General features: G+C 48.7%; 1 protein-coding gene across 1 annotated transcript in view; it reads right to left on the bottom strand.

Annotated features, from left to right (window-relative positions):
• Window positions 1-27,527, bottom strand: part of LOC122126727 (kinesin-like protein KIF26B) — a 165,816-nt gene that overhangs the window by 40,514 nt on the left and 97,775 nt on the right. The window contains exon 3 of the mRNA XM_042701190.1: window positions 19,188-19,721. Coding sequence (XP_042557124.1) covers window positions 19,188-19,721 — 534 coding nt within the window. The remainder of the gene's footprint in view (window positions 1-19,187; window positions 19,722-27,527) is intronic.

Here is a 27,527-nt window from a genome sequence, read left to right as displayed (position 1 = left end):
CGCTGTCCCTCAGCTCTTCAGCTCGAGGCTAGCACTCTACCACTTGAGCCACAGCACCACTTCCAGCTTTTATTGCTTATGTGGTGCTGAGGAATTGAACCCAGGGCCTTATGCATGCAAGGCAAGCGCTCTACCACTGAGCCACCTTCCCAGCCCCAATTCTGTAGACTTTTAAGCACTCTGTAGTGATCAGTCATCCTCCCTCCACATAAATGGAAAGCGTCTTACAATAATCTTATAAAAATAAGGCTCTTCTGAAGTGAGTTCAGAATTTCCTTCCATTTTCTTTAAGTGAACCAAAAGATTCAATTCTCTTCCCAACTGGGACCTTAGGGCAGGTTTACAATAGATTTAATTAAGGAAGTTTTAATGAAATTCAAACACTAAAAGAGTGGGGTGACTGGGGGTTCTGCCCTCCCTCGGTAATTCACTCTAAAACTGTCCAGACAGACAGCCTTGGGCTGTCCTTCATTGTTCCCCAGAGCCAAGCTCTCCATGGAAATGAAGTGGGGCCAGGCACCAGTGGCTCACTTCTTTAATCATGGCCACTCAGGAGGCTGGCATCTGAGGATCCTGGTTCAAAGGTATCCTGGGCAGACAACAAGACACTTTCTCCAATTAACCACATAAAAGCCAGAAGTGGAGCTGTGGCTCAAGTAGTAGCCAAAGGATAGTGTGAGATCCTGAGCTCAAGCCCCAGAATTGAAGGAAGGAAGGAAGGAAGGAAGGAAGGAAGGAAGGAAGGAAGGAAGGAAGGAAGGAAGGAAGGAAGGAAGGAAGGAAGGAAGGAAGGAAGGAAGGAAGGCAGGCAGGCAGGCAGGCAGGCAGGCAGGCAGGCAGGCAGGCAGGCAGGCAGGCAGCATCCATAAGTGTAAGCCATGTGCTTTGTTCTTGGTTTTCTAGTAGAGCCAGACTCAAAAAGTACAAGGAAAGAGCTTTGGTGAGTTTGCATTTAACCAGCACATCCAAGATACTATGATTCCACTCATTCTTTTCCGTGAACTAAGTCTTTGAAATCTAACATGTATTTTACAGATCAGAGGAGCCAGATTTCAAATGCTCAACGCCCCCATGTGCTGGTGGCCCTCAATTTCAACTGCAGATCTAAAAATTCCTCAACCAGCCAAGAAAAAGAGGCCTTCCATGCTGGCGTACAGGGCGACACTCCCGTAGTCTCAACGACACAGGAGACAGCAACAGGAGGATTGCATTGGAGGTCAGCACGGGCAAAGTCAACCAAAAAGCCAGGTGTGACGGCACATACCTCCAATACCAGCCACATGGATAACACAGTTTGGAGGATCACAGTTTCAGGTTAGCCCTGGGCAAAAACACAAGACTGCCCAAAAACATAACTGGAAAGCTCAAGGACTTGAGCTGTGGTTAAAGGAGTGAGCAGGCTATAGAGCCTCCTAGGCCCTGTGTTCAAATTCCAGTAGCCTCCCCTATTCACTATTTATGGGATATTAAAAATATTTAGCTGGGTACCAGCGGCTCACACATACAATCCTACTCAGGAGGCTAAGATCTGAGAATCACAGCTCAAATCAGCCTGAGAACAAATCCAAGAGACTCTGATGTTCAATTAACAAGAAAAAGAAAGCCAGAAGTGGAGCTGTGGCTCAAGTGGTAGAGTGCTAGCCTTGAGGGAAAAAAAAAACCAGTACCCAGGCCCTGAGTTCAAGCCCTAGCATCAGCACCAAAGGGGAGGGGGGAGAAATGAAAGAAAAAAGAAGAGAAAAGAAAAGAAATTAGTGATGCCAGGATTTGGACTAACGCACGGTTCCTCCTCACTGTGACTGTTTTATGCTCTGCATACAAATCTCCTTCAGGTTAAAATTAGGAATTCAGAACACTACAAACTTCAAAATTGCTAAAGTCACACATTTTCAAAGTGTGATTCTGCTGGTGTGTACGGTGAGCGCATATTAAGTAGGTAAGGTGAGGCAGGCGACAAGCAGGGAGACTTGCTCAGAAATCAAGTTGGGGTCAGATCAGAAAGGGCAGTCAGCCAGATCCCCACAACTTCCACACCACCCACATTTGTGAACAAAACTGTACTCTTAGAGAACAAGAATCCAAGTCAGGCACCAGCGGCTCACACCTATAATTCTAGCTACTCAAGAGGCTGAGATCTGAGGATCACTGTTCAAAGCCAGTCTGTACAGGAAAGTCCTTAAGACTCCTATCTCTAATTAGCCGCCAAAGGACAGAAGTGGAGCTGTGGCTCAAGTGGTGGAGTGCTATCTTTGAGTAAAAAGCACTAATGACAGCACCCATGCCCTGAGTTCAAACCCCAGGACTGGTAACCCCCCACAAAAAAGAATCCATTTTAACTGTTTCTCAAAAATTCTGTATCATATTCCTGTAGCCTTTTCCAAAATGTCATCTTCGATCCCTCTCCCCATACCCCTCAGGTTCTCAGGGACTGAAGAATGCAAAACAAGGGGCATTTCCAAAGCCAGGGGTCACAGGGAGAAAGAAAGGGACTAGGAATCGTGATTGTAGCTCTGACTTTCTTTTTTTCAAGTAACTTTTGGCAAATTACTCCATGTCTCCCTACTGTTGGGATGTGAACACTCATCTCTGAGATGAGTCTCTATTCTGTCACTCATGCTTGTTATTGTTTTTAATAATTCACACTGATGCATATGAAGCATGCTCTGGAGAGTGGGGACCAGAATCACTGAGCGAACCGAAGCCCTGCCTGCACAGAAATGCGGAGTTATCCTCAAAAAATTAAACCACCCAACAACAAATCCTCAAAGAAACAACTGCCCAATAAGTAAGTGGGCGAAAGACTTAAAGAGAAGCTTCTCTGAAGAAGAAAGAAGGATGGCCAATAGACACATGAAGAAATGTTCAACATCCCTAGCCATAAAAGAAATGCAAATCAAAACAACATTGAGATATCACCTCACTCCAGTTAGAACAGCAAAAATCAAGAACTCTAACAACAACAGATGCTGGAGGGGATGTGGACAGAAAGGAACCTTACTTCATTGTTGGTGGGAATGTAAACTTGTTCAACCACTTTGGAAAGCAGTATGGAGGTTCCTCAAAAGACTCCACATAGAGCTCCCCAACGACCCAGCAATCCCACTTTTGGGCATTTACCCAAATGATCACAAACAAGGCCACACTAAAGCTACCAGCATAACTATGTTTATTGCAGCATTATTTACCATAGCTAAGACATGGAACCAACCCAGATGCCCCTCAGTAGATGAATGGATCAAGAAGATGTGGTATATATACACAATGGAATTCTATGCCTCCATCAGAAAGAATGACATTTCCCCATTTGTTAGGAAATGGAAAGGCTTGGAAAAAATTATATTAAGTGAAGTAAGCCAGGCCCAAAGAAACATAGGTCCCATGGTTTCCCTTATTTGCAATATCTAGTATAGGTATGAGTCAAGCGGAAAAAGTCAGATAATGTGATGTTAGGAAAACAAAACCTCAAATATGTATTTTAATGTTTTTGTTTCTTTCATGCATGTGTTTCTAACGCATTTATAAGATTATTTCCTTGTTGCTTTGTATGTCCCTCCCCCACAGTGTAACCCCCACTTTCACTATATTTGATGTCAGTATAACATGTGGAGGAGATGGGGACAAACAAGTCGTTTAAGGATTCAGGTGGACCTGTTGCAACAATGAGAAGTACAAAATGTCATGTCAAAACCAGCTTTACAATGTCGGTGGGGGGGGGAGGGGGGTACGATTGGTTGGGAGAGAGGGGGGAGGCCGGGAAGGGAGGTGAAGGGTAAACAAAGGAGGAGGCTGCAATGCTTGGTAAGAAATGTATGCATTATCCTGCCCATGTAATTGTAACCCCTCTGTACAGTATGTTCTCAAATAAAATAAAATAAAATTTAAAAAAAAAAAAAAAAAAGAAAAAAAAAAAAAAAAAAAAAAAAAAAAAAAAAAAAAAAAAAGAAATGCGGAGTTATCACATGTGCAAGGGCTCCTGATTCATAAATGCATAAAAGTGCTGAGGTAAGAGATCTGTGTGGATGGAAGGTGTTTATGTCTGTTTCTGAGTTCATAGGAGTGTGTCATCTCATTATAAAAGGGAAATTCTCCAAATGACCTTTATCTTCCTCAAGGATGAGGGAAAATGCTTGGTAGAGGGTCAGGCTTATAACAGGGGAATCTGGGAAGGATCTAGAAGGATCTGATGTAACATTGTGTAAGATGCACACTCAGTATGTCTCACCGGCATCCCCTCCACCCCACCTGGGAACATACTTCTCACAGAAGGGAGAGGGCACAGCAGCGCCCATCTGTAATCACAGGAGGCTAAAGCAAAAGGGTCAAAAGTTCAAGGCCAGCCCAGACTACACTGCAGCTTCCCATTCAAAGTCACATGGCAAGACCCTGACTCAAAAAATGAAGCGCTTCGGAGGTGGCTGGTTGGCCAGGTGCTTGTCTGGCACGTACAAAGCCCTGGCTTTGATCTCCAACACCAAAAATCCTCAAAGCAAAGGGGCAGTGGACCGGAATCTAGACAACACAGCCTTGGTGTTGAGGGGACACAAGGGTAGCTGTATGTGAAATACGCCCCAAACGCAAGGGTGCTTCTGTCTAGCAATTCAGAATAAGAGGTAATTTTGATAAGGTGACTGTTTTGAAGAGCTTTCGTGGAAGAAGGTGAGTAAGCCCAACCCTAGAGCCGACTGACTGCCAGCGGAAACAGCCACACGCAGGACACCATGGGACGACGGGTAAGTCGCAGGAAGGTGCTCAGCGAGGATGGAGGGAGCGTGATCGCTGCATTCCGGCTGCAGGAGGCAACGCTCCTTCTTGGGAGCTCACCTTCCAGTGCTGGGGGGAAGGGTCTGGTGTGTGCATCTTACTCCCAACAGTGCAGAGAGAACAGGAAATGGTGAACGGGTTACTCGGAATAAAGCCGTGCGGTATTCTATTTTCATCCTCACAACCCGTCTATGCCAAATGTTATTTCTAGGAAATAAACATGTATTTATGTGTATATATGATATACGCATGTCTGCATGCTCATACATGTACATTTTACATCTCTTGAAAGGGGATTGAAAATAGTGAGAAATGCTTTCTTCCGATGGCATTGCTCTTTGAGGGCCCCAGGTGTGTGTGTCCCTGCCCCTGGCTCCCTTCCTTCCTCAGTCAGCACGTGGACGTGGCCACTGGTCCGCTTCTCCCCCCGGTGCACTGGAAGCAGCCCAGGCCTGGGCGCTGGGTGTCTGTCTCCTGCCCTCATGTCCCGGGAGGGGCCCTGGGGCCACTGTCTGCAGTCACTGCAGGCCCTACCATGGCCCAGGAGCTGACAAGAGTTGATCACCCTCTGCCCACCGGGCCCCAGCTTCCACCCTTCTGCCATCAGCAGCCAAGACCATTGTATGGGGTGGAAGGGGTGGGGTCAAGGCACCTAGAGGAACGGCCTTGGTCACAGAGGGCAGGCATTTTTATTGCCTTTCCCCCATACCAGGAATCTCAACAACCTAATCCTTCTATTTAGCATGGAAATGTCCAGGTAAGGAGAAAGGGACAGCACGGGCTCCCAGGCGACTTGGTCTTCAGCCCCGTGAGGGTCCCACAGGATGGGAACTTGTCTCCTTCCCAAGGCAGCTAGACCCGGCTTCCAGAAAACGGGAGACACTGGAAAGCAGGGGGTGGCCTCCACCAGGGCCTCCTCCACACCCTGAGAGCAGCCATCCAAAAGGCGAGCATCGAGCAGCTCGCGGAACGACCACGCACGGCCTCGAGCTCTCGGGAACAGAGAAGCCTGGTCACTGCCCCTTCCCAACGCAGCGCCTCTGGTGAGGAGGCGCCTCGTGTTGTCCTCCTGTCCACGTAGCCAGCCTCCAACTCCCCAGTTCCCATCGCCACTGCTCCAAAACACGGGGCAGCCATGTCCCCTTCCTTCAGCCGCCATCCACCCAGGGACATCTTCACTTCATTCCCAAGCCATTTCGCACTTTTACAGAAACACAATGCAGTGGTGGCACTCACGGGACACTGCGCTGAAAATGAACGCTACAACTTGTGGGTTGCGAGGGAAAACTAGAGAAAGCAAGAGAAGGGGTGACACTGTCCAAAAAGAAATGTGCTCCTGGGCTGGGAACGTGGCCTAGTGATAGAGTGCTTGCCTAGCATGCATGAAACCCACATACACAGAAAAGCCAGAAGTGGGGCTGTGGCTCAAGTGGTAGAGCATTATCCTTGAGCAAAAGAAGCTCAGAGACAGTGCCCAGACCCTGACTTCAAGCCCCAGGACTGGCAAAAAGAGAGAGACACACACACACCAAGAGAGAGAAAGAAAGAGGGGGGGGGAGAAAGAGAAAGAAAGAGAAATGTGCTCTTGACCTGACTCATGAAACTGTAACCCCTCTGCATATCACCTTGAGAATAACAATCTTACAGGAGACATGTTCATAAAAGAATAACAATGTTAAAAAACATATACACATGATGCGATGAGTAAACCAGAAATGGAAGGCGGGCGCTGGAGTCCAAGGGAGGGTCCCGTCACCCTGAAGGAAAAGGGCAAGCCTGACGTCCTGAGTCTGGAGGCACGCGGAGGAGCAGGATGGGGGCCTCACGGTGCCTAATGCGGGGATGCAGACGTCCAGTTTCTCAGGACCCAAGGCGAGGCCCAGGGTCAAGGATGGGTAGCTTTAGTAGTCAGGGGCATTGCAAAGTGGGGAAACTGAGCCATAGTGTCGGTACCCACAGTTCACAGCAAATACGAAAGCAAAATTGACATAGCTCTTTCTTAAAAGAATTTATGACACCAGATTAAAGGTGTAAGATTACACCTCAGTTCAGAGTGACTATAGGGGGGGTTGATATGATCTGAATGCATATGTGTTCTCTCCAGTACTTGAACGTTATTCAAATGTACATCTTAGAGTAATCTGTTAGTCATCCTTTGAAAGATCTCACTTAACAAAACTTCTCCCTTGGGACCAGAGATGGAGGAAGTCAAAGATTTACTACCATGTGAGTCTGAGTACACTGATCTTGGAGTCTTGATGGAGAGGCTTCATAAATGTTGGAAAACAGACACAAAACCAACTCTAAACAAAGGAGGCACAACGCAGCTGCCAGAGGAAGCCAGATCCTGGCCGGAGCCCCACGGGAGCCAGCGCTTTCTGCAGGCTGCGCGTGGTGAGGTAACAGTCACACTGTTAGTTTTTCATCACTGTCTAGCTAGAAAACATCTCTCCTGTCCTTCATCCTACAGATGAAGCAGCGGGGCAGGGAGAAATATGCCAAAGATCACAGCACTAGAAACAGCCAGGGAACGACTTAAGTGTCAGGCTGACTGGCTCCCCATTTTGCCAGCCTGACACTTTGACCCCAGCCTCCCTAGGACTCTGTGTGTGTGAACACAGTGTTGAGCTGGAAGGCCATGCCCTGGCCTTGGCGGGGCGGGGGGAGGGGGGAGAGGAGTGTCATCAGGCCAACCTGAGAGAACTCAAGTCTGGAGTTGAGTTCACCACAAGCAGTGGTGTGCTGGTAATGATCCTGATCACCCTTTGGGGTGGGGGCCGGCGGGAGTGAGACCTGATTTGTAGCATGTGCCAATTTCTAGGTATAACTGCTCACCTGCCCCCATGCCCGGGTTCCAACTACCACCAGGCCACAGAACCCATCTAGAAGGAGCCCTAGGGATGGAGGTGGTCTTGGTTTTCTTTCATCTTTTTGAGAAAAGGTCTTACTATGTAGCCTAGGCTGGCATGAACTCTCGATCTTCCTGCCCTCGTCACTCGAGTACTGGGATTACAGGTGTGTGCCACCACACTCGGCTATAGCTCCTGATTGTCTCCCAACGCCCATGTGTGAAAGGCCAGGTTTGAGCGAGTGGGGTCATAGGGACTTTCCCCTGAAGGAGATACTGGGGCACAGGCCCCTTCTCTCTCTCTCTTGGCTTCCTGGCTGCCATGCTGCTCCAGCCATGAGCTAGCCGCCTTGCCACAGGTACAAAATTTGGCAATGGGTCTGCCTGACCACGAACTGAAAACAGAAACACAGCTCTCCTCTTTTTAAGCTGGTTTTCTTGGGTATTTTGTTACAGCAAGTCAAGCCCACTAATCAGAAAGTATGTAAGGCGGCCGGGGAAAGCTCCGGCTTTGTCCCGGCGTCTCCTCTACCAGCTCTTCTCCCTATGTGCACTTACTTCAGAACTGAAGGAAAGTCAGACTGGGAATCTATTTGAACCAACAAGTAAATCAAGGTCCCAGGAGATAACCAGGGCTAACCTGTCCCTGAGTGAATGCCCGTCTTAGCAAACCAAAGCAGCTTTACAACGCTGTAACAGTGAATTTATGTTCAACAGAAATGTGTGCCCAGCTCAACTCCAATCTGGACCTGCTTCCATCTGAATTAAGTCTATACTACTGCAGGGAGAAAACAACAGCTTTCTTTACAGACTGACTAATAGACTATCTCAATTAAAGCATGAAACAGATGAAGAAAATCCAGCCTCATAAGTATTGTTAAAATGAAAGGCTATTTAGTGGCCTTTTCAAATAATAATAGTGGCTGTCTCCTGTGCTGCTACATTCAAATCAACAGTGGAGTTGGGGTGTCACTGAAATGAGCAACCCCCCAAGCTTTCAGGGCTCAGCTGTGGGGTTGCCATGGGCTGCCCTGCTCCGTGCCTGTGCTGTAAGACCTGAAACGTAATGCACTGGTCATCTGGAAAATTCTGGCTTATTGAGTTATACACAGCTTCCAAAGCTGACAGGTTCCATTACACAGTGTGAATAAATCATTCACGAATATCACCACTCATCTTATTGGAAAATCCTCTAGAATGAGGCCGCTTTCAGGCTATGGAGACTAGCAGAGTCAAGTTGCCTAAATTTGATTTCTCAGTTGAAAGCTCACATTTTGAAATTGATAAACCAATCCTATTGGCTGTTTTCCTGTAAGTCCCCTGACTTCCAGGAAACACCTTTCTTCCAGGCTCACATCCTCCTCCCTCCACCGCCTGAGGGTCTAAAATTACAGGCATGACCCACCACACTCACCCTGCAGAGGTTGGTGTCACTGCCTTGATTCATGCTAAGAAGTAGCAGATTTATCCACTACTGCCTCTGCTCTGTGTGAACAGCAAGAGGGCAAATAATGTCTCAGCAACATTGAAAGCAGTGAGTTTGGGGGTTTGTTTTCATTGGTGTGTGTGTGTGTGTGTGTGTGTGTGTGTGTGTGTGTGTGTGTGTGTGTGTGTGTTGCTGGAGTTGGAACTTATGTGAGTTGGGGGTTTGTTTTCATTGGTGTGTGTGTGTGTGTGTGTGTGTGTGTGTGTGTGTTGCTGGAGTTGGAACTTATGTGAGTTGGGGGTTTGTTTTCATTGGTGTGTGTGTGTGTGTGTGTGTGTTGCTGGAGTTGGAACTTATGTGAGTTGGGGGTTGGTTTTCATTGTGTGTGTGTGTGTGTGTGTGTGTGTGTGTGTGTGTGTGTGTGTTGCTGGAGTTGGAACTTATGTGAGTTTGGGGGTTTGTTTTCATTGGGGGGGGGGTGTGTGTATGTATGTTGCTGGAGTTGGAACTTATGTGAGTTGGGGGTTTGTTTTCATTGGGGGTGTGTGTGTGTGTGTGTGTGTGTGTGTGTGTGTGTGTGTGTGTGTGTGTGTGTGTGTGTGTGTGTGTGTGTGTGTTGCTGGAGTTGGAACTTATGTGAGTTGGGGGTTGGTTTTCATTGGTGTGTGTGTGTGTGTTGCTGGAGGTGGAACTTATGTGAGTTTGGGGGTTTGTTTTCATTGGTGTATGTGTGTGTGTTGCCGGAGGTGGAACTTATGTGAGTTTGGGGGTTGGTTTTCATTGGTGTGTGTGTGTGTGTTGCTGGAGGTGGAACTTATGTGAGTTGGGGGTTGGTTTTCTGGTGTGTGTGTGTGTGTTGCCGGAGGTGGAACTTATGTGAGTTTGGGGGTTGGTTTTCATTGGTGTGTGTGTGTGTGTTGCTGGAGTTGGAACTTATGTGAGTTGGGGGTTGGTTTTCATTGGTGTGTGTGTGTTGCCGGAGGTGGAACTTATGTGAGTTTGGGGGTTTGTTTTCATTGGGGTGTGTGTGTGTGTGTGTGTGTTGCTGGAGTTGGAACTTATGTGAGTTTGGGGGTTTGTTTTCATTGGTGTGTGTGTGTGTGTGTGTGTGTGTGTGTGTGTTGCTGGAGTTGGAACTTATGTGAGTTTGGGGGTTTGTTTTCATTGGTGTGTGTGTGTGTGTGTGTGTGTGTGTTGCTGGAGTTGGAACTTATGGCATACTAGGCAAATGTTCTCCTACTGAGCTGCACCTTCACCCTATAACAATAGTCTTGGTCTTGCAAACACAGCAAAAACCTTGTGTGAACCCAAATGCCCCAGGGAGGGCTCACTTTGAGAACTGAAACATCTACATCTCGATGTTAAGTCCAGGGCCAGCCTCAGAGAGCCAAAGGACGCTTGTTTTGTCTCTCATGTGGAAGTTAGATCTAAATTATAAATATATATGCAAGCATTTATAGTCACATGCACAGGTACTCAAACATTTTAACTAACGTATGGTCCAAGCAGGGGGGTGGGGGGCTCCCGCGGTGTAACTCCTTTGAAGTGACTTACAGTTGAACAAAATGCACACCAGGAAGCTGGAACACGTGTTGTCGGGGGATGGGAGTTATTGGAGGAGGGCAGAGGAATGAAGAGACACAGTTGTGTCTCTTCATGAAGAGGACACAGTCAATGCCCACATGTGAAAATGGAGCTAGGAAAACCAAAGGGATGTGGGGGGAACAGTGGAAGGGGTAGCACTGATCAAGATGCAGTGTCCTCAAAAACTGACCTGTTGAATTGGAGATTCCTTGTGCAACTACATACAATAATTAACATGAGCAAACAAACAAATGCGACCTGTCAATAGCAGAAGACAGAAAAGAAACTGTGGTGTCTACAAACGCTCCAGAGCACACTCTCCCTGCCCTGCGGTACCTTGCAGCAGGCCTACAGTCAGGGCCTAACCACCAGACATGCAGAAATGGGCTCTGCGGCAGTCAGAAGGGAGTTGCTTCCCTTTCCGACAGTCACTGGTCCTCCACCGTGTTTCAGAGCCATGGTAACTGCTCTGGCTACATCCGCCTCACCTCTATGCCGGCCTGGGCACAGAAGGTAGGGAGCTGCACCCAGCAAGTTTGCTGAGAGGTTGGCTCTGCAGAACTTTTCAGTGTGAGGTTCTGCCTTTCTCTCTTTCTCAACAACATACAGACAGACAGGGCATAAGTAAAGATCTACAGATATAAACTCATATAGATGTATACATTTTCATGCAAGCATGGTATATAAAACAGTGCACATAACATGGCCGCATGGCTTACATGCTTCTCTCTCATTTTGAGCCCACAGTTTTCTCCAGCTCCCAGCCTCCCTGCCTCCCACTGAGGTGATACAACACAGTGCTTTTGCTTCCACACCACGGGGCAGCAATACAGTGGAAACCTGACTTGGCATGCCGGTTACACAGAATGGCCTGGAAGACCCGGTGCGGGAAGCAGGCGCTGTAGGAGGTCCTCTGCAGCTGGGCCAGTGGGCCAGTGGGGGGGGGGGGGAGTGGAGGCCTGCGTGAGTTCTAACCCTGTCGTGTCCTCCCGCTGGACCTCGTGCAGGACCCCTGACACGTCCAGGCTGGTTTTTGTCACCAGGTCATGTCTGGCCCCTGAGATCTGTTAGCTGGGCATAAGGGAGCGTGAGAACATCACCGGTTCCTGGTGCACCATCCCATCCATCAAGCCTTCCCACCCCCCCACCCCCCCACCCCTGCCCAGTAGAGAACAGCGTGGCTGGACGGTCCAGGCTGGTTTGTAAATAGGAAGCGCCTGGACACAGCTTTGCCCACAGAGCCGGCTGCCTCTCTGCGTGCTTTCCCATGGCTCCTTCTTCCCCTGGCTTGCCCCAGACCCGGGACAAGCTACAGAAGGTGTAAGTTAACTCTCTAAGGCCTCTGATGCAGCACTATTGTAGCAGATTGTCTCCAGAGGCCCCCAGAATGGAGACAGATCTGCTTCTGGGGTGACCTAGACGCATGAGCGTGATGACTCACCCCCGCCTCCCGCCCCACAAACAGCAGTGTGCTCGTCTGTCCTGCTAAGGATGCTGGCACAGCAGAATCGCATTCTGATATTGTCTAGGATGGGGCTAGGTGAGGAGGAAACTTCCATCTCTCCATAGTCTGCAGCAATGTTAAAAGAAACATCTGCATTTCACAAAAGTTTCACAAGAAAGCAAACCTACTAAAATTGTAATTTTTCCTTTGTTTATAAATAAGGAAAGCAAGAGGAGAAGCTGAGAGTCTTCAACATGTTCTTTCAGTGAGGAGAGTCTGAGTTTCTAAGGCACGTCAAACCCCTCTGGGTTATTTTACATGTGTCCTCTCCTCACCTCCACAGGGTGAGGAGATTCGAGTCTGCACATTACTGCGTCTCTTCCCTTTGAAAAGTCCCCACATCTCAGAAACAATTGGCCAATGAGCTTTCGGTATTTTATCAATCAGTTCACTAATCCTGGCATGAGATAACTTCTAATTCAGAGGTGTTATCTTCGGGCTGCAAGGGTGATCCTGGGTTCCACCCCCAGCATCACAGGGAACATTTCTCACGTGAGAAGTGATGTACATAGGGAAGTTAGCACTTGGGTTCTGCAGAGGGGGCTGGGGTTTTCTGCTGGGTGATATTCCTATAGTGTGTTTGATACTTGTTTTATGCTTTTTAGTACTGTTTCTCTACACTGGTGATTCTATTGAAAAAAGGTCCTGATATATATTATCTATCACCTACTTATTTCTATTCATCTATCCCTCTATCATTAACCCACCTATCATCTATTCTAACGTCTGCCTATTACTTATCATCTATCATTCATCTGTTACCTATCATCCATCAATCATTTCCCTCTTATCCTCTACCTATTTATCTATCTACCTATCATGGGTTGAATAAGGTTTTCCACTGAAACTTTAGAATATGATCTTATTTGAAAACAAGGTCTTTGTAGATATAATTAGTTAAGAATTGAGATGAAATTATGCTGGATGAGAACATGTTTGTGACAAAGAGGAGGAGACAGACAGACAAGTGGCCACATGGAGACAGAAGCAGAGGGATGCACCACAAGCCAAGAAATGCCAAAAGAGGCACTGTCAGGAAGCACAAGCCCTGCTGACACCCCTAGTCTCTAGAACTAGGAAATAATGTATTTCTATTGTTTAAAGCCAACTAGTCTATAATCATTTGTTTTGGCAGCTTAGACACTAGTATTTCCTCTCCTATCTGCCTCCCTCTCCTCCCTATGGGCTCAACTGGTCTTCAGTTCAGCATTAATGGGTAGTGGAACCTTTTGGAGGCGGAGCCTGGGGAAATGGAGTTAGGTCACTGAGGGCATAACACTCAAAGGGGATTATGGGACCCCAGGCCCTTCTCGTCCTCTCTTCGCTTCGTGGCCATGAGGTGACTAGTGTCCTCCACTGTGTACTTCCACCTTGATACTGTGCAGCACCTCAGGCCCAGGGCCCTGGTACTGAAACCTCTGAACGCTTCCCCTCTTCTAAATGTGTCAAAGTGACAGGAAGCTGGCTGACAACTGTCCACTGCGCAGCATATTACTACGCTGCTGGACTTAGAACACCAGCTTCGGGTATAGCATTCCTCAAGGCCTGGGCCCCATGACACATATTCTCATTTCATTGGCTTGGGGTACAGATTCAGCATTGGGAATTATTTATATACAACCTCTCAAGTGATTCTAGTGTGCAGTCAAAATTCAGAACGTCTGTTTTCAGAGAAGGAAAGCTTCACATTTCCTCCTCTAAAATCTCTGGTATGTCTTCTGCCTACTGAGCAGACAACAGTGCCAACCAGCACCCAGACTGCTCCAACCAGAACGCCTCAGCCTTCAAAGTCTTCCAAGCACATCAGATCCAGAAGCACCAGATGAGGCGAGAAGGATTTCTGTCAGGTCACAGGCTTGCAGGAAAAGATGAGCCGTCTCCCCAGGTCTCCGTCACATCTCTGTCCCCCAGCCTGGACGGGTTTCAGCAGCACGAGGCACTTATGTAACGGTAATGACAGGGTGCCAGAGGTGGGTGGCTGTGGTGCCTGCTGGGATAGCTCCACCACCACAGGGGAATCCGACACCACCGCACACCACAAATGCAGTGTGAGTCAGGGTTCAGATGACCCTGCCAGGGTGCTGGTGGCTCCACAAGGCATAGCACAGTGCTGAGTGGGGTACGGAGCCCATGTTCCTGACCATCAGCTTGCCTCTTCTTCCTCAGCCTCTCTGTCCTCGATGCTTAAAGCTTATTTCCTATGGTGCTCAAGCAAATGGCCACATAGTTACTGTCCTTGAATTGTGAAAGCCAGGAGTCCAAAGATCTGCAGAGCTGCTTCTTTCTGCCCTGGAGACTTGGGTCCCATCCTTTACTCTGCATGACACCCTGACCTCTCCTCTCCTTGGGTTCTTGTCCTCCTGCCTTCCTCTTATGAGGATTCTCCAGACCACTGGGGCTGCCTACACAGGCACAGACAACCTCTATGTGACAGAGCCTCAGTCCCACTGTGTGACCTGTCCCACCGACGACGGCCTATCTGACTGCCCTCACTCAGCCTACCACCAGTAACAGACATTCTCCATGAAATCTCAGGACTGCCCCAAATTACTCTTTCTTTAACTAGGGATAAATAGAATTCTACCAAAAGGCAAGGAAGAATCTGGGATTCCCCAAATAGGATATTCCTGGGGATTTGCTCCTTCTGGGGATACTTTGGAAACATGAAAGAGCAAAAGCATCCAGAATCTCCCTTCTGCCACCTTGAGGTGGTTACACCATGGTGTGGTAAGAGGAGCTTGGCTCCAGGGACCCTCCTGCCATCCATACAAAGGGTCCCTAGGACCCCTGTTGGGAACTGGATCTCTTCGCCCTCCCCCTGGGTGCATCCCAGCTGTGGAGGACCAGCCTCCTCTTCTTATCCAGAACCTGGATTTGGGGTATGTGTGTAACAAGACCTCAAGAGTGGCAACGCCCACAGGCTGACTGTGCAGGGAAGAGCTGGGGCACTGTGCAGAGGGCAGGGAAAACGCAGTGGGTTTCAGGGCAGTCAACCATCTCTGACTTGCTGGCCAGACCTTGAAGGGCTGAATATTTACTGCACAGAATAATTACTGTTGGGCGGTGTGCACAGCAGGAGACACTCAGTCTGCCAGAGCCTGGCAGTTACAACACCAGGGAAAGGGATTCGCAGCCAGGCCCCTCATCTCTTTATCTGAGATTTCCTCCCTCCCTGGAACTCAGAGATGATGCATGAATTTCCCTCCTTCCCATGGGAAAGAGGTAACAGAACACAAAAGACAATCTCAAGCTAGTGGCTTATAGTAGTCTTTGTAATCAGTGTCAGCCACATCGGCTTACCCTCAGCAGGGGCTGGATTCCAGTTTTCCCCAGCATTCTAGGCAGTGGGGTATGGCTCCACCTCCCTAACTGGGAGGGTTGCCAGCCCTAGCCTGTGCCTCAGGGCACTGCTTTCTGAGGGCTTAGTAAGTACTTATACAAAAAAAAAAAAAAAAACAAACAACTAGGGCTGGGATGGTGGCTCAGTGGTAGAGTGCTTGCCTTGCATGCATAAGGCCCTGGGTTCAATTCCTCAGTACCACATAAACAGAAAAAGCCGGAAGTGGTGCTGCAGAGAGCTAGCCTTAAGCTGAAAAGCTGAGGGACAGCGCCCAGGCCCAGAGTTCAGGTCCCATGACCGACCAAAAAGAAAAAGGAAAAAAGAAAGAAAGAAAATCTAAGCCAGCATTAGTGACTCACGCTTTGTAATTCTAGCTACTTAGGAGGCCGAGATCTAAGAAGGACGGCTCAAATCCAGCCTGGGCAGGAAAGTCCAAAAGACTTTAGTCTCAAATTAATTACCAAAAAGCCAGAGGTGGAGCTGTGGCTCAAGTGGTAGAGTTGTAGCCTTGAGCAAAGGTCGGGGACAGGCCCAGGTATCTGAGATCATCCCCAGAACCAGTACCAAAAAAAAAAATCTTTTATCCAAAACAGGGGAAGAAAAGCAGAAACATTGAAAAAAAAAACAATGAAATACACCAATATTTCCTAATAATTCTTTTTAGCAGCATCTCCCAGTTTTCTGCCTCATTCAGCTTTTTCTCCTACTGAGCATCCTCTGTGAAAACACTGGTTCCAAGATCTACCAACTCAGAGCTCCAGTGTAGCAGCCCATTGCTCTGAGGAATCCAGATACCTGACAAAGACTTGGGACATGGAAGGGAAATATGAGCTGCCTGTGTGAGTGATGTGAGTGTGTGACCAGCACTATGGGCGTGGTGGGAATATGCTCACCTGGACATTTAATCCACACTAGCAAAGCCCTGCTCTCCAATAATACTTGGCTACATACATGAGAAGACACGAACCATAGCTATACTTATACAATAGAGTATTACACTGCCATTAAAGATCATATTTTATTTCTGCAGTATAAGGGATGGAAGTGCAAGTGCTCTACCACCTACCTATAGCCTCAACTCTGAAGATCGTATTGGGGAAAAAATATAGCATGGGAAAATCTATTAGGAGAAAAGCAGGCCACAGGATTAAGGCTAGTCTCAATTGTAAAAGCTGTGAGTGTATGAATAATTGGAGGACATACACCCGACGTGTTTCATAGTTTAAACTTTTTCACTTCATTTTAGTTTCACTTTAAAACAATGTGTTTCTCTTTATAGTTTTCAAACTGGTATATTTTAAAGTAACAAATAGTAAAAACCCCCCGCAGCACTCTACAATGAAAAGAGGAGGAGCCTGGTGGAGGGCTTTACATCACCAGGTGTGTGCTGAAAGGGGCCCAGCCACTTCCTCCCTCTCTTTTGCTTCCTGGCAGTAAGGTGAACGGTTTGGCTTGACCACAATTTGCCCATTGCGGTATACCCTTGCGCCCAGGTTCAAAGGCAACAAAATCAATTAATCATGCATGGAAATCCAAAACTGTGAGCCAATCAAACTTTTCCTCTCTGTAAACAGATTGTTTCAGACATTTCTTTTTTTTTTTTTTCCTGGTCGAGGGGCTTGAACTCTGGGCCTGGGTGCTATCCCTGCGCTCTTCAGCTCAAGGCGAGCACTCTACTGCTTGAGCCACAGCTTCACTTTTGGTTTTCTGGTGGTTTATTGGAGATAAGAGTCTCACGGACTTTCCTGCCCGGGCTTGGCTTTGAACCGTGATCCTCAGATCTCAGTCTTCTCAGTAGCTAGGATTACAGGCATGAGCCACCAGTGCCCGGCTCAGAAGTTTCTTATGGTCATAGAAAACTAACCAGCATTCTCTGGATCATTGTTTTCTGGACTAGACTCTGAAGCCTCTCTAAAGCATCCTTACTGGTAATATAATATAATATATATCAAAGCAGGAGTTCTCTTTGGTATACCAAGCCTGAAAAGGAGTTATATCTAGGCAGGGTGCTAGCAGGGTTGTGTGGGGTGCGCTAGGAAAGGTGGGGGCTTCTGTGCTGGGAAAATGCACGCCTTGGTAAAGTGGAGCTGGTGCTGCCTGTCCATGGCTGAGTGGCCACAGCCATTTGATTTCTCTAAGCGCAATCTCCTCTCGATCCCTCCACCCCATCAGAAAAAGGAAGGCCTAGCAGCTTTCCCCCCTGCAGGCCTGTGCGGGGGGGGGGGGGGGGGGGGGGGGGGGATAGAATGACCTGTGCTTGATAACTTGGAAACTAAGGCCCTCAGTAAAGGAAAAGCTTGACAATCTCTAGGAACGCTAACTTCTTAGGAAAATTACCAGTGGCTCTATTTTCCTTCAAGAGCTCACCAGTCACAATCCACGACCCCCTCAAACACTCCTGAAAAGTGACCAGGAATTTTATCGGCCACCTTGAACTCATTTACGCTTTCCCTGTATCCCTCGCGTGTCACAAGCAGTGCATGTGTCCATTCTGCTGTCCACTGGACAGGCTGGCTTTCCTCGTTTCTCCTGCAGGAGAACAGGGCTGGCTCCCGAATCACCGCTCCTAGACACAGATGTCACAGGACAGGCTGGGCCCCAAGCGCCAGTGAGGCCTTCCACCCTCCTTTCCTCATTTTTTTTGACTGGCTGCAACAGCTCTGGTGGAGGTCACATTTAATGGAAGAAGCCTCAGACCCTACATCACAGCCTGAGGCCATTCTCCAACACCCACTAACACAGGGCCCATGGGAAATCCCAAGAGGCAGAATCTGTATCTCCCCTGACTAACACCCCATGACCATATCCTCCTCAGTACTGCAGTGTCAGCCCACACTCCCCACTGTGCCCTATAGGAGGGACATGGGACAGGAAGCAGAGGAGATAAGCCCAACCCCACCCAACAGGAAAACTCACCTGGAGGAAAAAACAGGTCAAATTCTTTTTCAATTCCCTGGCTGATTTAAGACTTGCCCTCCTTCTTCCATAACGAAAGTGGGGGTGTATACTAGTCCAGAGAACTGAAGCATCCGGCAGAGCCTTTGACAACCCAGTCCTAGCGGAATTTAAAAGTGAGATGCCCAGAGAGAAGGGCTGAGCCCCATCATGGCAGGAGAGGGTGCTAGACGGGGGTCTACAGAGGTGTACACCATAGAAGCAGGCCAGCAAGGCAGAGAACCGATCCCCTACATTTCTTATTCCCAGGATGTCCAACCCAAGCCCAGGCTGCTCAAGGTCATGATTTAGGAATCTACCATATGCTTCAGTTAAAAAAAATCACTCCTCACTTTGTCTTAATTTCAACATACTCTGTGAACAGACACCACAATCCCTAATGGTACACCCGACTCGGGACTGACTCCGTGGCTTCCATACATTGCCTGGTTTCTTTCCCACCATCATCCTGTCCATTCCTAAGTGAGAGACATGAACCCAGGACCGGGCAAACACCTGCAGGAGGCACGTACTGCTCATGAGAAGGTAAGGCCAGGGCCCAGTCCACGCATCTCCAGGCCTACGCAAGGCTGTGCAGTGAGCCTGGTGGGCACTGCAGGGCAGCTACAGCAATGAGGATGTCTTAGGAAGGAGAGAGGACACCCGGGTTGGAGGACCTCCCCACCCCTCAGCAGGCAGGAGCACCCTAGTGAGAGTACTCCAGGAGGAACGTGGAAGCTAGGACTCTGAGGCGGGCATTCAGAAGGGCAGAGATCACGAATGCACTCACCTGGTACGGGTACAGGGTGACCCCGTTGGTTCTTGAAAGGGACCAGGTGCCGTCCAGGTACTGGTGAGCCTGAACGGCCACGGAGTTGAGAACATTCCCATTATTGGGACTGGTGGCCGTCTGGAGGCCGGCCTTGGCCTGGTGTGTGGGGGACCCGCTCTTCTTCTCCAGCCCATTGCTGACCCCCAGGCTGTTGGGCTTGCTGTTGTGCTTGTTGACCAGGCCCGTGTAGTTGGAGGGGGCATAGGCGGCAGGCACAAAGGCCCAGTCCCTGGGCTGGTGGAGGCTGCCCGCGTGCCGTGAGCCGGCCAGCACAGGGATGGGGGAGAGTGGCGGCGGGGAGCCGGGGGCAGCATCGAAGTGCTCGCTGCTGGCCGCCTGCTCCAAGGTCAGCACTATCTGAATGGCCTCCTGCTTCAGCTGGTTCAGGTGCGTGGCACAAATGTCACAGCGGTTGTCCCGGTCGTTCCAAGCCTTCCGGATTGTGTTGGGGACCTGGAGTTTGTCGTGAACCACAGCAGAGAAGTCAGGATCCTGGAGAACACATGGGAGAAGGTAAAAAGGAGAGCCTGAAACTCGAGGCTGGCCCGCACAATCCCACCTTAGCTTCCAAAGAGTCTGACTGGCACCCAATACTACAACCCACACAACAGGAGCTCTCCGTGGTGGGCAGGGTTAGAGTAGAAACCTTCGCAGACATTACAGAACAAAACCCCTTAGCATCTTCAGCAGACAGCCAAGTACAAATGCTTCAGAGTCTCCTGGGTCCAACCTAGACCTCCTGAAGTGTTAGACCAGAAGACACAGAGGCATGTCGCACGGGTGTGTGTCTCCCTGCCCCCCTCCCCAGGCCCTCTCATCCACCGATGTTACTAAGATCAGGAGCACAGATTCTATTCTAAGAACTTTTGATCTCAGCAGCACCATGTGCTAAGTATCACCAAACAGGTTCAGGACCAGGAACTCTGCAAACGTCACCCATGAACCAGTGTTGACCACCCACCCCACAGCAGGCTGGCTGCAGCTATGTCTGTGAATCTGACTTGCTGCCCCACCACAACCATCAAAGATACTTTGCTTTCCCCGTGAGCTTCATCCCCACTATGACTTTAAAACCTCCAGCTCAAGCTGGTGTGGTGCTTCCCTGGATACTCAGGAGTCAAAGGCAGGAGGGTTGTGAGTTCAAGGACAACTAGGGCTACTGTACTGGTGAGACCCTACCCCAAAAACAAGATAAAAACAAAAGAGCTGAGGGTGTAATTCATGTGTTGGAATGCTCATCTCACACACCCATGAGACCCTGGGTTTAATTCTCAGCATCGCAAAACAAACAAACAAAAAGCCACCACCAAAGAGAAAAACTATTTAATGTCAGAAGCCCTCCCTAGCACACATCAGAAGGTTAACTCTCATAGAAAAGCAGCATTAGACACAGAAGCAGCCCTAGGCGTGCTGATGGGTACTGGCATAAGTCTGGGTTCACCTTCCTTTGACCTTGGGGAACTATGTGGCCCGGACAACTTATTCAATCTCATGGAACCCCTCATCTGCCACAGTGCACATGGACAGAGGCGCTGCGGCATCTCTTGGGCCCAGTTGAATGTTCAGGTTCAACAGTTGCCAGCCTCACCTGAAGGATCATTTTCCTCTGGGGCATTAGAGTAAAAACCTGCCCTTCTCAAATCTGCTGTAGCTCTTACAGGGAGAAGCCCCACCGGGGCTTACATGGGGCGTGCTGGGGTATGGCTGAGGAGAGGATGGGAAGCAGCCAGGGCAGGCAGGAAGAGAGCTGATGGGAGGGTAGCTGTTAATTACAATCTGTCTGGACTTGGGGCACCAGTGTTATGTTTCCCTAACAGCCCCTCGGCACACAGTGATTACCTGATTCATAAATCAAGAGGCCTCCCTAACACGGATGTAGCAGGGAGTGGCTCAGAAGACGGAAACTCAGGCAGCTGGAGAAAATGACAGAAAGCAGTAGGAGGTCAAGGTTGACCAGAGAAGCCGGGGAGCCCCACGAGGCTCATCTCACAGTGCTCCTCAGACCACAGGGAGAATACATTGAATATCCTGCCACTACTACTCACAATTCTGCAACAGCCAAACGGACATCTCCTCCAACACCCTCTCTTTTTTTTGCAGCATAACAAGGTTTTATAAGAAACACTCATTTACTCAAAAAGAATGTATGTGGCTTTCCATATGTGCTATAGTACAGTTTCTTGCTTTTTTGTATGACAATCCATAATGAGAATTTTTCCTTATCAACAATTTTTTCCTTATCAAAAAACATGTGGAAATGTTATTTTTAATGACCATATGCCATTTTCTCCTCCAGTTGTTCTGCCATTTCCTTATTTATCCCCACGTTCTATTGCATAATTTAAGATAACACAAGAAACCTGGGGAATGGCATTTATGTGCACTCCACAACCAATGGCGTATTTTTTCAAGTCACCAAACTATTGGGTTTCAAGCAGCACGAAAGGAATTGCTTTTTTGGAAAAATGTGCATTCAGCCAATCGTCCGGGAGACATGGCATGCTGGTGGGGGAGGGGAGCAGCGGCAGAAGAGGACCCCCCCTCCCCCCAGCACAGGACATGGGGCCCTGGACTCGAGTCTCTGCCTCTGCACTTGACTGGCAGGGGCATGGCCACCCCTGGGCTGAGAAGCACTGTCCTCTTCTCTCCTTGGTTTTACCACTCTCCAAATAGGTAATGTTGACTTCCAACACACCAGGCACCACTGCCTGCCTGGGCAGGGGGATCTGAGGATCCCTGGGAACAATCCCTGGCCTGTGTGAATTCAAAGGCAGGGGGCTTTCCTGGCTCCTGGACTAGCAGACGCCACACCCTTTTCTGCCCCTGTAGTCCTGTCTGTGGGGCTCACGGACACCATATATCACAGACACACCATGGAGCTCTGTGTTCCCTCTGACTCGGTGAGAAGCAGCACTGCTCCCTGACTCTCCTCCAACCCCTGTGCCAACTAGCACTAGCCCCGCGAGAGCCATAAAACCCAGCCACTGCTGAGCCTACCGCCCTCAGGTGGCCTCAGACAGCCTTGGCATAGCTCCAGGAGTAGGCACAGGATGCCACTGCTGGCCGATGTCAAAGAACCGTTCCTTCTATCCCCACGAGTTCCAACCCCACAGACCTTGACAAGTCAGGAAAGACACCTTAGGAAAATCAAAATACCTTTCTAGTGCTTTGAACCATGGACAGAGCAAACTGCCAAACTTTTCCAATACTTCTGGACGTAGGAGGCGCTCTCTGGACGGACAGCCGGGGGCTGGATGCCGGCAGTCACGCATGGAGTCCTCATGGAGTGAGGACACTTGTGCGGTCTACTTCCAGCCGGTCATGTGGCCTCAGGAAACAAGTCACTCACAAGCAGAACTCCTGTTTCAATGCCCTGATTTCTTCTTTAGTGCACATAAAAACTAGCTACTAGGCCCTTAGATAATATTTTCATCCTAAAATTTTAAATTTAGGAGTTCTGTATTCAAAACAGTTTTTTTTTATTGTAAAGATACTGTATAGACTGGGAAGGGATGTGAAGGATAAACAAAGGAGGAGGCTGCAATGCTTGGTAAGAAATGTACGCATTATCCTGCCCATGTAATTGTAACCCCTCTGTACAGTATGTTCGCAAATAAAATAAATTAAAAAAAAAAGATACTGTACAGAGGGGTTACAGTTACATGAGTAAGGTCATGAGTACATTTCCTATCGAGCATTATTACCTCCTTTGTTTTTCCCCTACCATCCCTTCTCCCCCACCCTAGCTCCTCCCCGCCGGGCGCCCACCCTCCTCCCCACCCCCCATCAAAACACTCATCTCTCAAGAAAATATATAAAACCACTCTTGCTTCACCTCCCATCAGAAGAGGAAGTGGGAAAGGTTCTCAGAAAAAAGGTTAGGGACAAATGACTTTCACATTCAGACACCGATGTAGTGAAGGCCCACAAAGACCAGGACCCCATCATGGTGCTGCTGGGAGGTTATGGATGGGAGGCGGTGGAACCTTGGCCGGAGGTCTTTAGGCCACTGGGAAATTTCTTTGATGAGAACTGAGGGAGCCTGTCTCCCTTCTTCCTCTCCCCCCCCCACTTCTTCCCCCATCCCTCTCTCCGCCTCTCTCCCACCAGGAGGTGACCTATTTTGCTCTGCCACTGTCCCCAACATTGCCATACTACACCCACCTCTAGAAACCTGAAAACAAGGAGCTCATTCAATTATAGAATTATGGAATCTATAAACCCTGATTCCAAAATCAACCTTTTATTTCTCATTATAAGCTGATTATCTAGGCTATCTAGTTGCGCTGACAGAGAGCTAACTAGCACGCTCACTTATTAGACAGCTGCCCTGATATGAAAGCTGTCCGTCTGGCTGCAGAGCCTCACGTGGCCTCTCCCTTTACTGATTCTTCCTTAAGCCATTAGAATAGAGTCTCTAGCTTTTCTGTTCATCTCTTCATCTTTTCCCAAGAAAGTAACAATGATATACAAGAGGATTTAAAAAATGTTTAACCCTTCAGCCCAGTTCCCCAGGAAGAAGACAAGAGACACCACCTAGAGGAAAATTCCGGACCAGTCCCTCCCCACTGACTCACAGCAAGCAAGAAGCTGCTCCCTGCAGAACTGGTGGCAGGCCCCCAGCATGAGGAGGGACTGCTAATGAGGGCCATGGGGTCTGCGGAACTCAGGCAAGAAAATGAGAAGGGCCAGCCAGGCCCACAAAGCCATTTCCTGGTGCTTCTGGTTGCTTTCCATTCCATTCCATCCTCAGAGGAACAGGTTGCCTAGCAATAAATGCCAATGTCACTGGCCCGGCAGGGTGTTTTTCCGCATTCTTTTAGCCAGAAGAGTGCTTCCGGTATGTTCCTCCAAAGCGTCTAGCCCCCCTCCTCCCCCCCCAGTGAAGGCAACAGCTGGCCTCTCCTCCAGCATGTGTCCCACATTTCCTGTTGGTGTTTGCTTCTGGTTTATTATTCTAGCAGCCTCTAATGACAAGCTCAACAAGATTTAAGCTATTCTTCAAAGGCAGTTCCTTCCCACTTTGTTCCTAAACTTTCTTCCTCCATAAACTGTCCCAAGAGGCCCAGAAGGGAGGACAGGGCCCTGAGAATGACACGGGCTTTGCTCTCCCACAGCAGCCTTCCACAGATGAACGGTGCTTACCTTCACACTTCCTCCATCCTCAGCACTAGAGTTTGCGAGTTCCCGCCCCCTGCCCACCAGGATACCCTTTCTTTCTGAGACCCTCCATGCTTCCTTCACAAAGGCAGCTGTCCAAACGGATGGCTCTCCTCGGAACAGAAACTACAGACTTGAAGGTTTGCAGATCTGAGGCAATCTGAACACCAATGTTCAGAAGGAAGATGGAGATAAATCAGCCAAATCTGAATCCGTCACTGGAGGGAAGACAGCTTAACCTTGAAATCTACAGACACGCCTCTACAAAAGGTTCTTCCTCCTTCTGCTGGCTCCCCAACATTCTGCCTTTCCACATGTGACTGAGGATCTAGGGGTACAAAGGGTTAATCACCCAGAGTCTTTGCATGTTACCTTGACCCAGCAGGAATGACCCTGGGCTGAATATCAATATCCACAGAATGACTCCCCCGACCACGATGAAGACCTATGCTACCTGGAGGGTAGCCAGGGAACAAACGAGACTGAGACACAGCGATGGCACCCCGCTGCCCATACCCCGGGGGGCTCTACCATGCCCACTAGCAGCGTCTTTCCTTTCTGAGACCCTCCAAGGTTGGCCACAAAGCCAGCTGTCCATATTGATGGCTCTTTTCTGAATGGCAACTACAAACTTGAAGGTGTAGACTAAAGGAAGTCACTAATCGCTAGGTGTGATGCAAGGGTTAGTTAAGCATGGTGTCTTCTCCAAAGCAAGCCCTTAGGAGAGCAGCAGGGGGTCCACAGCCCTACTGCCTCAGTGTAAAACTCCACAGAAAGCCCTCTGGCTGCCACGCAGTAGTGGAACGCCAGGTCTGCAGCAAGGCCACTAGTCTACCCTTCCCTCAGTAGGAGGGATCACACGTGGTATGTGCTCCCACATGAGTCCTGGCGTGTGCAGAAAATGAAAGTAATGCTGGGTAATGAGCTGAAAGAGACAGAGGGAGAAAAACCACCACCGGGAAAGATGTTAAATGTCAGATCAAAGCTGTTCTACACAGGAATGTGAAATAAACCGGCGTAGTGGCTGCAGCCAGTCTAAGTGATTCTGCCGGGCACCCCAGCACAAGGATGGCACCGATGGTAGAGGATGGTGTGTGTGGCTGTGGTCCAATCGCACGGGAGGCGGGAGCACCAAAGGCAGGGGGGACGCAACTCACAGGACATTTGAAAAAGTGCCATAGGCAAAAAGTCCATCGGACTTCAGACATAGACATACCCTCAACCTACAACAGCACAGCCCACACGCGCCAAGACTGCACATCAAGACAGCTGTGAACGACACAAGCTCAGAAGCTAAATAAACCAAACATAATGATTCTGTCCAAATCAGAGGCAGCCACACAAAGAGCAGAGGTAAAAGGCTCAGGCTTCAGTAGACAGGGCTGGGGGCCTGTCCATGACACCAGCACACCTTCTATGAGCCTCCGCGCTCCCACTGCTAAGTGGGGAATAATACCTACATTGCAAAGTGGTTTAAGGATTAGAAATGACTCACAAGGACAGTATGCAAGAGATATTAGTTCGATCCTCCCAAAACAGCAGCAACAACAAAGATCATCTTACTTCAAAAGAAAAGGAAGAATTCCAACTAGAACGTGATACGATGAAGAATAGTTTACAGTCGGGCGCTGGTGGCTCACACTTGTAATCCAGCTACTGTGGAGGCTGAGATCTGGAGGATCAAGGTTCAAAGCCAGCTAGGCAGAAAAGTCTACAAGACTCCATCTTTAGACAGCAAAATGTTAGACTGGAGGCATGGCTCAAGTGGTAGAGCCACAGCTGTGAGCAAATAAAATGAGCAAACTTGAGGCCTTGAGTTCAAACCCCAGTACCAGGACAAAAAAAAAACAAAACAGTTCATGAATTTAAAAAAAACCACACAAGCAAAGTACTCCTCAGGACTATAAGATCTTCATTAATGTCCATGTCTCATCTTCTCCAGCTAGATGGCATGCACAGCGTCTGTGGATTCTTTGGGAGATTTTTGTGAAGACTGTGGGGAGTTTGAGTCTCTGAGTATCTGTGACCAGAAGCCATTTTTAAAAACCTATTCATACTTTGTAATGGAGCCTATTAAGTGTAATGTGCAGCCTGTTCTCAGTAGGCGCTAAATGGGTGGTGTCCGTGATCGTCAGTGCTAACGAGATCCTAGACATTCTGCGGACTGTGGTCACAGAATAGTGTACAAATTTTGTATTTTATATGATGGTGGTGGTGATGGTGGTGGTGATACGGTAGTGATGATGGTGATGGTGATGACAACGGGGGTGTTGGCAACAACCTTTCAGCTTACTTTTACACAGGAGACTTAGCAAACACGGTTAAAATTTAAAAGGGAGAGGATTAAAAGGCAGGCACCACGGCTCATCCCTGTAATCCTAGCTACCCAGGAGGCTGGGAGCTGAGAATTATGGTTTGAAACGAGCCAAGTAGAAAAGTCCAGGAGAGTTTTTTTCTCCAATTAACCACATGGCTGAGTGCCAGCCTTGAGCAAAAGCACTAAGGGACAGCACCCAGGCTCCGAGTTGAAGCCCCAGGAACAATACAAAATAAAAGGAGGCAGGGATGGTAGAAAAGGGAGCACATGGTCTTCAGTTAATCCTCTTACATTTTGGCAAGTTAACATCTTCCCCAAAAAAACACAGAAGTAAGAACAGGTCCCTGGAGGTCCTGGCCGGTCTGCTGCATGGCCCCTGACTGATTCTCAATTCACAGGATGAAGGGAGCCACACACTGTTCATTTCCTTGGCGCTTGAGCGCACGCTTCTCCCTGAACACCAGCTGAATGAAGCTTGTTTTTATTTGTCAAGCCTTCCAAGAGACTTCGCTAGATGCCGGGCTGGACTCATGGGCCACTCTGCCAGTGCATCCTGCCCAGCAGGGATGACTTCATGCTCACGTTATCTCCAAACCTGAAAATCTCGTTCTCTAGTCTGAACCTTGGCTCTGGGCGAATAGAATCCACTCACAAACTTAAGATCTTAAGAGCTTAAGATCAAAGAGTAGATCCCTACTACATACTTAAAGGTCACCCTTCACTTTCAAGTTCACGTTCAACATGACACCAACGTTAAGTACTGGACTTCACAAATGTAAGCCCTCGTTACAATTCTGGCACAACACACTAAAGTCTATATA

Source organism: Dipodomys spectabilis, unplaced genomic scaffold (genome assembly GCF_019054845.1).
Source record: "Dipodomys spectabilis isolate Male_0828 unplaced genomic scaffold, ASM1905484v1 ptg000288l, whole genome shotgun sequence".
NCBI lineage: Eukaryota > Metazoa > Chordata > Mammalia > Rodentia > Heteromyidae > Dipodomys > Dipodomys spectabilis.
Note: the sequence above shows the minus strand (reverse complement) of the source record. Positions and strands in the feature narration are given on the sequence as shown.